Source organism: Heterodontus francisci, chromosome 47 (genome assembly GCF_036365525.1).
Source record: "Heterodontus francisci isolate sHetFra1 chromosome 47, sHetFra1.hap1, whole genome shotgun sequence".
Lineage (NCBI taxonomy): Eukaryota > Metazoa > Chordata > Chondrichthyes > Heterodontiformes > Heterodontidae > Heterodontus > Heterodontus francisci.
The window spans coordinates 10,185,543-10,199,791 of record NC_090417.1 but is presented as its reverse complement, the minus strand read 5'-3'; the positions used below and the strand labels follow the sequence as shown (position 1 = coordinate 10,199,791).

At 41.6% G+C, this 14,249-nt stretch overlaps 1 protein-coding gene across 1 annotated transcript in view; it reads right to left on the bottom strand.

Moving 5' to 3' along the window:
- LOC137357090 (BCL2/adenovirus E1B 19 kDa protein-interacting protein 3-like) overlaps positions 1–14,249 on the bottom strand; it is a 39,956-nt gene that overhangs the window by 11,476 nt on the left and 14,231 nt on the right. The window contains exons 2-4 of the mRNA XM_068023103.1: positions 6,577–6,763; positions 3,181–3,262; positions 193–299 (exon numbers count right to left, since the gene is read on the bottom strand). Coding sequence (XP_067879204.1) covers positions 193–299; positions 3,181–3,262; positions 6,577–6,763 — 376 coding nt within the window. The remainder of the gene's footprint in view (positions 1–192; positions 300–3,180; positions 3,263–6,576; positions 6,764–14,249) is intronic.

Genomic DNA, 14,249 nt, shown 5'->3' with positions numbered 1-14,249 from the left:
GAACCATCCTATGATTCTAAATATTTCAAGATCAGTGAAAGAACTGCAGGCTTCATCATTTATCAGCGAGAGGCATTTTCAGGTAAAAACAAATACCTTTTACATGGAATTTATATTTGCATGGCATCAGGGTAACACTGAGACATAACACTTACAATACACTTTGTTCACAACTGATAAACCAGTACTCACTTTGGAGGAATGTTTTCTGGTCTACTTGACCAGTCGGAAATCCATTCAGCACTCTTCTTCATCATAATTTCTACCTCTCGGTCTCTCTCCAAACCATCATCTTCAGACTATAAAGAAAGAAAGCTAAATAATAATCTCTCACGCATCTGCAAGATGGTTTCAACACTTAGAAGCCTGAGCTTTCCAAATTTATCATTTTTCAATAAAATAATATTCAACGGAACTCTCGACTGTGGAGTCAGGGTTTGACTTAAGATGAAGAATAACCGGCAACAACAGCTCAGAGTCTATTTCAATATGGCAAATGGGGAGGCATGGGTTCAGACAACAGTATGAACCTAAGGAGTATGTTTATTCATAATGTATTCTAGTTCCAATAGGTTCTCCTGAACGAACCAAAATGTCATGTTAAATTTTCTCCTTGTTTTATTGGCAGGAAGCCAAAGGCAGAATTGACCTTTAAATATAAAATTCTGCAGTCCTGGCATGAGCTGACAAGATACCAAGGGGTAGAACAGTACCCTCAATGAGCATGCATCTTACATAGTTATAACCACAAGAGTAAACTGAAAATGAGCTTCAAATATTTGGACTTGTTTTGTTCAGCAATGATGCAATGAACCACTTATTGTAACATTTCAGTTAATTTCCATTCACTGCTAGAATCTGCTGTATGAGATGATTGACTTTATTCTGGTCCACTACTATGACTCACTGCAAATTCATTTAAAAGCAGAGAAATGTCCTGTCTCCTTCAGCTCAGAAAGTTTGTTTTCAACTCATATACTGTGACAATGAAATAAATACTATGATAATAAAACTACTGAAGCAACAGATTAGTAACATCAGCCCCAACCAACTAAACACTTCAACAGAATTTTCTCCTGCCCCTGTGAGTCAGTGCGGTGACTAAGACTTCCCTGGGGCTAAGAGAAAGGAAGCAAACCAAGTTTGGATGAATGCAGAGATGGACAAGTACTGCAAATGGTGATAAACTTTTTATTTTCTTTCAACTCTTATTAAAATTTCATGTCAAGAGATGCTCATCCCGAAACTGATCAATTTTAGGATCAATAAGTGACACCATGTGATGGAAAGGGGCCATTTTAAATGACACATGCAAGCAATGTGTAATAACAACAAAAGGAAATGAGATTCCCTCCAGGTGTACAGAAGAGTTGTGAGGAAAAGCAAAGAGCCAGAAACAAAGAAGTTGAAGGAACAACTTTTTGGCAAAACAAGAAACGTGGAGAGATAAAAGTGTGACAAAGGCAGAATGCAACGCGTGGCACAGAAAAAGATATACAGACGAGAAGAGGCTCATGAAAAGACAGACTTATTTATTAAGAAATGATTGGAAGTATGAGACCAGATAAAGAGGCATAAAGAAGAGGAAAGACATAGAATAGGGGATGAACAGAGATAGTTACCCAAGATTACTTTTATTGTTACTTTACAAGTTACTTTTTTTATTTTTGGCAGTAAGCAACACCACAGAACGTCAACTAGTATTAAAAGGCATCACTCTTTTTTTCTTCCTATTCTCTCATCTTTCTCTTTTCTTCATTTACTAAAATATTTAATTTGTCTTTTGTAACCTTTGATTTAATTTCATAATTACTCACTCATTTACCTGTTTCCTTTGCCTCCCAGATCAAACCAGTATCTTGGCTGTGAAGGCAAATTGCTTCGGCTTAAATCAGCTTTTAAAAGTTCATTTTCTCACCAATCAAAAGTCCATATTCTTAAAACCAACAGTCACAAAAGAGATGCACTGTCGTCAAATTAATAGAAAAATTACAACAAACTCGGTAGTGTCACTGTCATAGTAAATCCAGTTCAATTGAGGCCAGGTGAACCAAACTTATAAATGGTAGACAAAGCGTTAAAACAAAATGGATTCATTGTGACTGAGTGGACAGGGTGGAGGGTTGACTTGATAATTGCTTCCTTGGCATCACCCTCCCACTGCCTCACCCCATGAAGGTGCTGGCTTCTCCAAGAGTACAATTTCACACTTGGTAACAACACTCTAGTGAAACGTGGAAGTATCCATGCTCCTCAGAAAGTGCAAATGCATGGGCTACCAAGCTCAGCTGTCATGCCTTTTGTCATCAGTAGCCTCCTAACCTTCCTCGTCAGGCAAGAAGAATGCCAGTTGGATGAGTTACTCGAGGCTACTGGACCCATACAACAGCATAAGTTTGTATCTTACGAAAAGGAAAGATGAAATAAATTGAGAGTTGGGGAGGAAGAAGATGAAGCATCAAAGTAAGGACTGGAATAACGAGGAGGCTGGTGATTTATTTTCAGGGCTCACAATTCATGGGAAAGATCTACCTTTATTTTGCAAGTGGGACAAGAGCAAGGTACAAAATTATGAAAATAGCAATGAGATAGAGATTTTTATTTTCTTCAATCAGTGTCAAAATGATCTCATACATAATCACTCACATTCAGAAGCAAATTTGCTATTCCAATGCTTTCCTAGTCGGTCTCTCACCTACCATCCTCAGTAAACTTGAGTTCATCTAAAATGATGCTGCCCATATCCTAATTCACAGCACATTCCATCACCTCTGTGCTTTCTGACCTTCCCACAGGCTGATTTTTAAATCCTCCCTTTCATGCCCTCACACCTCCATGTCCACGTACTATCCTCCAGCCCTGCTACCCTTCAAGATCTTTGAGCTCCTCCAAATCTGGCCTCCTGCGCAAACCTGATATTAAATGCTCCACCTTTGGGTGGCTGTGCCTTCACCTGCCTAGGTCCTAAGCTCTGGAATTCCCTCCTGACACCTCTCCTCTTCTGAGTCGCTCTTCAAAACCTACCTATTTGACCCAAGCATTTGGATGCCTGGCCTAATATCTCTTGATGTGGCTCAGTGTTTTAACTGAAAAGGCTGCTGTAAATACCTTGGGACATTTTACCATGTTTTTGTTTTGCTGAAAACTAAAAGTATGTTCAATCCTACAAGTTCAACATACCTGAGAACTGTTGTCTCTGCTGCGCTGTAGTTCTACTTCAAAGACTGCTTGAGCCATCTGAGGTGTCTGCGGACGGGATTGGCTGGGAAATTGAACAGAGGAACAGTCAACATGAAATCACAATCAAAGTGATGGGCACCATGCGAAAACATTAGTGAATTTTAGAGCGACCACTAGATATCGTGAAGTGCCTGAACTTCATTGGTAAATTTCTCAAGGGCAATATCAATAAAGGATGCCAGAGAGATACTTGTCCCATATTCATAAGTTGACTGATCTGAGCAGTTTACAAGCAAGCCACCCAAATTTACACAATTTCAAACAGCTGCCTCACAAGCTGGCACCACAACATCTCAGCTTGTGAACTAATTACTGAATTTTCTGTGGAATCAGTGTCAAAGTCAAAGCATCCTCTCACCAAGATTTAACATGTGGCAGTCAGTTAAAGGCAAAAAAAACTGGACCAAAACTCAAGGGTTAAAACACAAGTTTATTCTTCCACAAAACAGCAAGAGACTGAAACCAATATCGTCATGCATAACAATTTTATGAATTGTTCCAACTCGAGCGTAGTCACGCACATTTCAGTTAAGTGTCAAGTGACGTGAAATTTTCTCGATATGATCATGCAAACTGTAAAAAGCAGAGAGCAGAACAATGATAAGTTTTAACTTTCTAAATGTGGGATGTCTATTTTAAGCTGTATAACACTCTTGTAAAATACCGACGGTTACCGGTCAGGTGCTGGTCATAATGGAAGCAATTTGAAGTGTTCGATTGAGAGTATCACACAAATTACCTTTGAATAAACCTAGCTGTTGCATATGCAGCTCCAGTGCAATATGTCACATGTAATAAAGCAATCTCCGAGTCATGACCGAGCATCATGAGTTGGATAATGAAAAATACACATTTCACAATTCAGTAAACACACAATATTCAATTTAAAGTGTTTGTGTACTTGTCCAGGAATTATGCATGAGTGAAACAAATTCATGGCACCATCCATAGATCAAGCAAGTAGGCACAGTGGTGCAGTGGTTAGCACTGCAGCCTCACAGCTCCAGCGACCCGGGTTCAATTCTGGGTCCTGCCTGTGTGGAGTTTGCAAGTTCTCCCTGTGTCTGCGTGGGTTTTCTCCGGGTGCTCCAGTTTCCTCCCACAAGCCAAAAGACTTGCAGGTTGGTAGGTAAATTGGCCATTATAAATTGCCCCTAGTATAGGTAGGTGGTAGGGAAATATAGGGACAGGTGGGGATGTAGTAGGAATATGGGATTAGTGTAGGATTAGTATAAATGGGTGGTTGATGGTCGGCACAGACTCGGTGGGCCGAAGGGCCTGTTTCAGTGCTGTATCTCTGAACTAAACTAAACCAGCATGACTGTCTCTGACCTGTTTAATCAACTTCATCTTAAATACTGAAAATACGTAACCAGACCTGGCAGCTGTGGATTCAACAGCAAACTTTGAACAACTGTACACAGTAACCCACATCTTTTTTCCATTTGTTTCATGGGATGTGGGCCTCGCTGGCAAGGCCAGCATTTGTTGTCCATCCCTAACTGCCCTCGAGAAGATTCTGGTCAGCCACCTTCTTGAACCGCTGTCATCCAACTGGTGTTGGTACACCCACAGTGTTGTTAGGGAGGCGGTCCCAGGATTTTGGTCCAGCAACAGTTCAGAAATGGCGATACATGTCCAAGTCAGAATGCTGTGTGGCTTGGAGGGGAACTTGCAGATGATGATGGTCCCACACATCTACTGCCCTTGTCCTTCTCGCTGGAAGAGGTCCTGAGTTTGGAAGGTGCTGTCAAAGGAGGTCTGATGAGTTGCTGCAGTGCACCTTGTAGATGGTACACACTGCTGCCACTGTGCATCAGTGGGGGAGGGAGTGAATGTTGAAGGTGGTGAATGGGGTGCCAGTCAAGCGGGCTGCTTTGTCCTGGATGGTGTCGAGCTTCTTGAGTGTTGTTGGAGCTGCACCCATCCAGGCAAGTGGAGAGTATTCCATCTCACTCCTGACTTGTCCCTTGGAGATTTTGGTCAGATTTTCGGGAGTCAGCAGGTAGATAACTCGCCGCAGAATTCCCAGCCTCTGACCTATTCTTGTAACCACAGCAGTTATGTGCCTGCTCCAGTTCAGTTTCTTGTCAATGGTAACATGTTGAAAGTTGGGGCTTCAGCAATGGTAATGCTGTTGAATGTCAAGGGGAGATAACATGGTTCAATTCTCTCTTGTTGGAGATTATCATAGCCCTGCACTTGTGTGGCATACATGTTACTTGCCACTTAGCAGCCCAAGCCTGAATGTTGTCCAGGTCTTGCTACTAATGGACAAGGACTGCTTCAGTATCTGAGGAGTTGCCAACAATTCCAGAAGGTCACTGCTACCAAAATGAACTCAATAAAGCCCCTTGAGCCATGTGAACTGAAACTCTGAAAATTCCTGGGCATTCTAATTACTGCAAGTTTTTATTGTCTTTGCTTGCCATACTCAAAACTTACTGCATGGCCAAAATTAGCCTTCAAGCACACAGTACAGAATTTTACACAACATTAAACAACTTTATAAACCGGAATGATTACCTTCAACGTCAGTTGCAATTACTACATCAAGTACTCAATATTTCATTGTGAAACAACAAATAGTTTTCAGAGGTGAGAGCGCTACCACTGAATAATCGAGTATGAAGTTGACAAAGACATGGATGAGCATTTCACAAGCAGATGGGCTAAGGTAGGGGTGGAGGCATATGAGATTATGGAAGTGAAGGAGACAGTCCTTGTGATGGAAATGAAATAGGGTCAGAAACTTATCTCAGGTCAAATAGGACAAAGGATTTCTATTCAATCTAGCTCAGCCCGAGAAAATGACTGGTGTGGTGAATGGAGTTGGTAGCAAGGATGATGGGGGCCAAAGACATTTGTTGCCATCTTCACATGTTTAAGTTGAGATAATTACAGCAGTCTCAGACTAGAGGTCACATGAGCAGTTTAACAGCACAGACACAGTACAGGGTGCTAGAGGTGGAGCTAGGTATCATCAAAACGAGCTCAGAATTCTTGCATTTGGACTGCCTTGGATAATATAGCCAACTAAATAACCACCAAGAATCAAACCTGGGACCTTCTGATTTACATGGGTTCATGCAAACCTCACAATGAATTTATCTTGTTTACACAATAGTGCAAGAAAACAGTGTGCAACGGAATGTACCTAATTAACCAGTGGAGCCACAAATAAATAGAGGATTTGGGCGTGTGTATTTGCAGCATCATGGTTACTCAGAGGACTTAATTTTGAACAGAACCATCGGCAACCCGAAAAAGAAAATCATTTTTTCTAAGTTACAGCCAGTTCTCTCCTTTATACTGTAACTCTCATCAGTTCTTTACCTGTCTGAATGGGAGCTTCCCCGAGAGCTGCTCTGACCCGATTCATGCTGTGCATCCAGAAGGATTTTTTCCATGTCTCCATTGTGAATGGAGGAAGACGAGGGCACATGCTCCAGTCCTCCATTTCGGCTGGTGCCATTATCGTTCCCATTCCCACTTTTCTTCAGATGTAACTCCACCCAGGAGCCTAAAGCATCAAAGAAATCACAAATAACATCGAAACTGGCAGCTTTTTTTAAACTAATTTTCTCCGCTACTGAAGACTTTTACTCCAGCTGGAGTTCGTTCCACCACAGCCAAATTCATTCCAGAACTTTTCCCAAGTTGGAACACTTCACCTCGAAGAATAGACACTGAGTGTCAATAGGCTATTTAACTATAGTGGGCATCACAACACAGTCTGATCACATCCTTCCCTCAAGCTCAAAGATACAATTTCCAGCCTATGTATGGGGCAATGCTTTTCCTCTCTCTTGCCTGGCTGTTTTCTCCAAATTCCTTACAGAACACTTAACATATAAAATCAGTCTGTTTATTAATTGTTACTTTTAAATGCTGTGTCATAGTCTTGCAATATGTGCCAGCAGCTTCTGTCAGACAAGTTAAGGTTACTTAACAGGGATGAGTAAATTCCTTAATGTGAACCACAGGAAACACTTCAGTCATTTACTTTGAAAATGATCTACAGAATAAAACTTTTCAAAACAAAGGTAAATGGTAGGAATACCTCATTAATTATTCTCACAAACACAACCTTCATCCAATGGCTCTCGGCTGGGAAAACAGGGATAAAATCATATGTCACCAGCAGCCATTAATTAAAATTTCAACAGTACAGATATTGCAAGCACTGTACTGTAAAATCGCTAATATACAGTCTTACTTTTTGATCCAAATTGAAGCTTGTGCATCCAGAAACAGGAACAGACACGCAGTTTCTACTAATACACACTAACATACAATCATGAAAGGACCGCTCATTCTAGTCGCTCCAGACTCCTGTATCTTTTGATCGAATTTAGATATCTTTGTGCTATTTTTGATCAAGAATATTCAGCCTTCAGATCCTGCCATCAGAAAACTGAAAAACCAGTTCAGCACATCTTAAGTCTTTTGAGATAACCCCAACAACTCCTTGCTTCTTTGAAAGCCCATAAACTTCAGCGTCTTCTCTGACTGAGCTGAGCTTCCAACCAGATCTTCCATCATAAAGACCACATACAAGATGGAAGATAGAAGAAATCTCCCAGAATTAGAGATCCAAAGGATTAGGGGAATGGGGAATTGAAGGAAATTAGTAAGAAGGTTGTATTGGAGATGATATGTTAGCCTTTATCGCAAGAGGATCGGAGTACAGCAGTAGTGAAGTCTTGCTTCAATTGTATAGAATTTTGGTTAGACCGCACCTTGAGTACTGTATGCAGTTTTGGTCCCCTTACCTTAGGAAGGATATTATTGCCAGAAAAGGAGTGCAACAAAGGTTCACCAGACTGTCCTATGAAGAGAGACTGGGGAACCTGGGCCTGTATTCTCTGGAGTTTCGAAGAATGAGAGGTGATCTCATTGAAATCTACAAAAAACTGAAAGCGATAGACAGGGTTGATGCAGCTAAGATGTTTCCCCTGGTTGGGGAGTCTAGAACCAGGGAAGATAATTTCAAAATAAGGGGGAAGCCACTTAGGACTGAGATGAGGAGAAAGTTCTTTACTCAGAGGGTTGTGAATCTTTGGAATTCTCTACCCCAGAGGGCTGTGGAAGCTCAGTCATTGAGTAGGTTCAAAGCAGAGATTAACAGATTTCTAAATACCAATGAAATAAAGGAATATGAGGATAGTGTGGGAAAAAGGCATTGAAGTTGAGGATCAGCCATGATCATATTGAATGGCCTACTCCTGATCCTATGTTCCTATACTTCTACATCTGTAATAATTGCCCAATTTACACCATATGCTGCTGAAATCCTTGTGCATTTTTTTTTGCAGATGTATTTGACATCTGCAGATTCAACTAAACCTATGTTTTACTAGCCATCCTCCCATCTTCTATCCTCCATCCACAAACTTGAGTTCATGTAAAATTCTGCTGCCTTTATTTTAATCCACACCAAGTTCCACTCACGCATCGCATCAGTGCTCAATGACCTACACTGTCTCCTGGACCAGCAATGCCTCAATTTTAATATTCTCAATCCTCATATTAAAATTCCTCCATTGCCTCACACCTCCCCCCGCCATCACTGTAACCTCCTCCAGAACTAAAATGTTCCAAGAACTCAGGGTTCCCTCAACACTGGCCTCCAGTGCATTCCACCACTTGCCTCACCCAAGCAAACAGCAGCCATACCTACAGTCATTTCGATCCTAAATTCTGGAATTCTTTCCCTGTACCTCCCTGAATATGAAAGGCACTACCTAAGTGTAAATTGTAACTGTGCACAGTTTGAACAACCACCAATAAAAAAATCACTTGAAAGAAAGTAAGCAAAATTTAAGAAAGTCTAAATTCCACCAATTACAGGGTAGTCTTTCAATTTTTTTTTGCCATGGAGCTAATGATAGGAGCACCACAAATATAGCTGAGTGTCATCTCTTTTCTGGCATCTCCACTGCCATTACCCAATAGTTATGTCCTTCCTCCTTCTCTTCCAAGAAATTAAATGGCAAAGGCATCTCTCCCACAGGACAAATTACTCAAACATACTCTCCCTCAAAGCCTCCACATTGCAGACTTAAGCAATTCTGCAACTGGTCACATGCAGTTGGCAGCTTCTGCTCTGCCATCCACAATTCAAAATAGGGTTCGACCAAAAATTGATACTTCAATAAATGTAAAAATCAAGCAGGAAAGTACACTGCTCCAAAGAACAAACCTTCCAATCAATATATAATTGGGGCTCAGTTCCATGAACATAACTGCAAAACCGACACAGGATTTGAGAACAGAAAGTGCTGGAAATACTCAGCAGGTCTGGCTGCATCTGTGGGCAGAGAAACAGAGTTGCTGTTTCAGGTCTGCGACCTTTCATCAAAACTGGCAAAAGTTAGAAACATAAGTCTTTCAGCAAGCGAGGGGGGCAGAAGTCGAATGAAGGACTGTGATATGAAAAAGGGGCGGTGGGGGGGGGGGGGGGGGTGTTGAGGTTAAATGACATGTCAAGGAACAGAATGCAAATAGAGTGCCAAATAGTTGTAGCATAAGACAAAACATGAGTCCAGCGAGAGTGCTCATGGAAGAATAATGAACAGGTCTGTACAAAAGCAAATCATGAAAAATAAGACGACCACATGGTTAAAAAATAAATAAAAATTAAACTTAAATATAAATAAACAAACAAAATAGGGCTCAAGGTCTGAAATTATTGAACTCAATATTGAGTCCAGAAGGCTGCAGAATGCTAATCGTAAAACGAGGTGCTATTCCTCGAGCTTGAATTCATGTTCACTGGAACGCTGCAGCAGGCTGAGAACAGATATTTGGGCAGGGGAACAAGGTGGAGAATTAAAATGGCAAGCAACCAGAAGCTATGGATCATGCTTGCGGACCGAGAGGAGGTGTTCTGCAAAGCGGTCATCCAATCTGCGTTTAGTCTCCCCAATGCGAGCGGCGAATACGGTATACTAAATTGAAAGAAGTACAAGGAAATTGCTGCTTTACCTGGAAGGAGTGTTTGGGGCCTTGGATGGTGAGGAGAGAAGAGGCGAAAATGCAGGTATTACACCTCCTGCGATTGCATGGGAAGGTGCCGTGGGAAAGGAAAGAGTTGTCGGGTATGATGGACAAGTGGACCAGGGTGTCGCGGAGGGAACGATTCCTTCCGAATGCTGACAGGAGGGGGAAGATGTGTTTTGTGGTGGCATCATGCTGGAGCTGGTGGACATGTCTGAGCATGATCCTTTGGATGTGGAGGCTGGTGGGGTGGAAAGTGAGGACACGGGGAACCCTGTCGTTGTTCTGGAAGGGAGAGGAAGGGATCAGAGCACAAGTGCGGGAAATGGGTCGGACACGGTCGTAGGCCCTATCAACCACAGTGTGGTTTCCTCAGTTGATAAAAAAAATTTCACCCCCCGATACCTCTTCCCTTTCCCACGACACCTTCCCATGCAATCGCAGGAGTAGTAATACCTGCCCTTTCACCTCCTCTCTCCTCACCATCGAAGGCCCCAAACACTCCTTCCAGGTAAAGCAGCAATTTCCTTGTAATTCTTTCAATTTAGTATACTGTATTTGCTGCTCACAGTGCGGGCCCCTCGACATTGGGGAGACCAAACGCAGATTGGATGACCGCTTTGCAGAACACCCCCTCCTCTCAGTCCGCAAGCTTCCGGTTGCTTGCCATTTTAATTCTCCACCTTGTTCCCCTGCCCACATATCTGTCCTTGACCTGCTGCAGTGTTCCAGTGAACATGAATGCAAGCTCGAGGAACAGCACCTCATTTTCCGATTAGGCACTCCACAGCTTTCTGGACTCAATATTGAGTTCAATAATATCAGATCATAAGCCCTATTATTTTTTGTTTGTTTGCTCATTTCTTCAATTCAAATTTTTTAAATATTTTTTTTATTTCATGTATTTTTTAACCATGTGCCAGTCTTAAACTTATCTTTCTTGTTTTTGCTTTCATACAGACCTGTTCATTATTGTGCCAATAGCACTCTCTCTGAACTCATGCTTTGTCTTTCGTTACAACTATTTAGCACTCTATTTGAATTCTGTTCTATGACAGGTCATTTAACCTCTCCCCCCTCCATCCTATCACAGTCCTTCCTTCTTGTTCACTTCCCCCTACTCTCACTTGCTCAGAGACTGTTACACTTGTCACCTTTGCCAGTTCTGATGAAAGGTCGCAGACCTGAAACGTTAGCTCTGCTTCTCTCTCCAGAGGTGCTGCCAGACCTGCTGAGTATTTCTGGCACTTTCTGTTCTCATTTCAGAGTTCCATCATCCACAGTATTTTGCTCTCAATTTCGGATTTCACTTGTGGGTAATGCAGCAGATGTATTCGAAGTCTTCGATTGATACCGCTGCATTCTCAACATAAACCAGCTTAGATTTTCATCATTCCTGGGTTCATTTGACTTACTCACATGAAGCAACCTAAATATCTCACTGCAAACATCGACAACCCATTATTTAGTAAGTAAAGGCAAGAGGAAAGATATTTTAAGATGCAAACGAAGGAAATTAAACAAGTCGAGTTTAAGTGTTTGAAATCATCAGGTTGGACTGTGATATGCCCCAAGCACTGAAACACGACCAACACTCACTGCACAGTATCATAACCGTTAACTGCATTCCAATTTTGATTACACTACAAAAGTACGTCATTGGCTCAAAAGCACTTTGGGATGTTCTTAAGGTTGTGAAAGGCAAATGAAAGTCTTTCCCAACTATGTATCGTCCTTTGAACAAGTTTACGAGTCACAGAGTCATCTGAAGTACAGGAGGTCAACTTTCGGCCGATCCAGTCCATGCCAGCTCTCCACGCAACCGTCCAGTCAGTCCCACTCCCCCACTCGATCCTCGAAGCCCTGCAAGTTTATTTCCTTCAAGTGCTCATCCAATTTCCTTTTGAAGTAATTGATTGCCTCCGCTTCCACCACCCTTGTGGGCAAGTTCCAGGACATTACCACCTGCTATGTAAATACAGTACTTCTTCATATTCTCCCTGCAACTCTTGCCCAATACCTTCAAACTGTGTCTGCTAGTCCTTGAACCATGAGTGAACGGCAACAGTTTTTCATTATCTAAATTATCAACGTCTGACATAATCGTGTCCACCTCTATTAAATCTCTCCTCAATTTCCTTTGCTCTCAGGAGAACAAACCCAACTTTCCCAATCTAATCTTGGAACTAAAATCCTCCATGCCTGGAATCATTCTGGTAAATCTCCTCTGCACCCTCTCAAGGATGCTTACATCCTTCTTCCTAGGGTGTAGTGACCAGAAGTGGACACACTACTCCAGTTGAGGCCTAACCAGAGCTTTATAAAGATTCAGCATAACTTCCCTGCTTTTGTACTCAATGCCCCTATTTATGAAGCCCAAGATCCCACATGCTTTGCTGACAACTCTCTCAATATGTCCTGTCACCTTCAAAGATCGATGCACAGGCACCCCAAGTCCCTCTGTTCCTGCACACTCTATAGAACTGTGCCATTAAGAATATATTGCCTCTCCCTCTTCCTTCTGCCAAAATGCATCACCTCACACTTGTCGTATTAAATTCTATCTGCCACCTATCTGCCCTTGGGGAACACGCCGATCGATCATCCTCCAGTCTGAAAAACAAATATTTACTACAACTCGCTGTTTTCCATACTTCAGCCAAACTTTTTATCCAATTGGCCATTCACCCTCCTTAACCATGAGCCTCAATTTTGTTCATCAGATTTTTATGTGGGTCCTTATCAAATGTTATTAAATTCCATAGAAAGAACATCCACCACATTTTCAAAATAGAATCATAGAGCACAGCACAGGAGACTGCCATTCAGCCCATCGTGTCTGTGCCAGCTGTCCAGTTAGTCATACACCCTGCTCTTCCATATCCCTGCCATTTTGTTCTCCTTCAAGAAGTTATCGAGTTCCCTTTTATAAATCTATGCTGGCTGTCCTTAATTAACTCAAACCTTTCAAAGTGTCTGCTGATTTTTTTCCCTGCTTATTTTTTCGAAAACCTATCCACCACTGATCCTAAACTAACTGGCCTGTAGTTGCAAGGATTGCCCATAAACCCTTTCTTGAGGAAGTACTGGAAGGCTGGAAGTACCTTTAAAAACCACAGCCTTTCGCCAGCTTTCAACAAAGAAAACTGACAAGTTAGTCAAACAGAAAAGATGCTCTAAGACGTTTACAACAGTTGAGAAAGCGCACTTTGAAATCGCAGTCACCTGGTTGCATACTCTGCCACATCTCTCACTATTGCCCTGCTACATTGTATTCATGCTCTCACCACATTCAGATATTTTTCTCACTCAAATCAAAACACCTGAATTACATAAACCATTCAATCACAGGTGATGCATCACTTTTACACGTTCAATGCTGTGACATTGACTTGTTTTAGGCTACCACGTGTTGTATACATACTTTTTCTTCCATTTGCTCTGACAAACTGAACTGAACACCAACATGCATGCACAACTTATATGAGCAAGATATTAGGCCTTCACATTAACTCATCCTGTACTTGACTTTACCCAAGTTTGGTATCCTAAGCAAACTGACAATTTTACAAAGAAAACAATAAGTTATGGTACTACAGTCAATAATGCAAAAATTAAATTTGATTAAACGTTGTATTACTTCAACAGAAAGCACTGGAAATGCACAGCAAGATCATTTTTCATCAGACAAGAGAAATGGGAGGTTAATACTTCCGACTGGAAATGTTAACCTGAATAGAAAAGACACGTTTTTGGTATCAAATTTCCAGCAGTCTTTTTATCTGCGCTGCTTCAAGACAATGTGAAGTTTGCTTCAGTGTTCTTCAGAAACAGCAGCCAAGTTGAGACAGGTAAAATGACTCCTTGAAGAAAAAGCACAAAACCAATTTTTAATCTTTTCAACAGAGAATTCTTGATTACAAGTGAGGTCTCTATTCCAACTGATAATGTTCCACAAGAGGGCAAGATAGTAGTTAAGAGAAGGTAGTCGTTAAGTGTGCTATGTA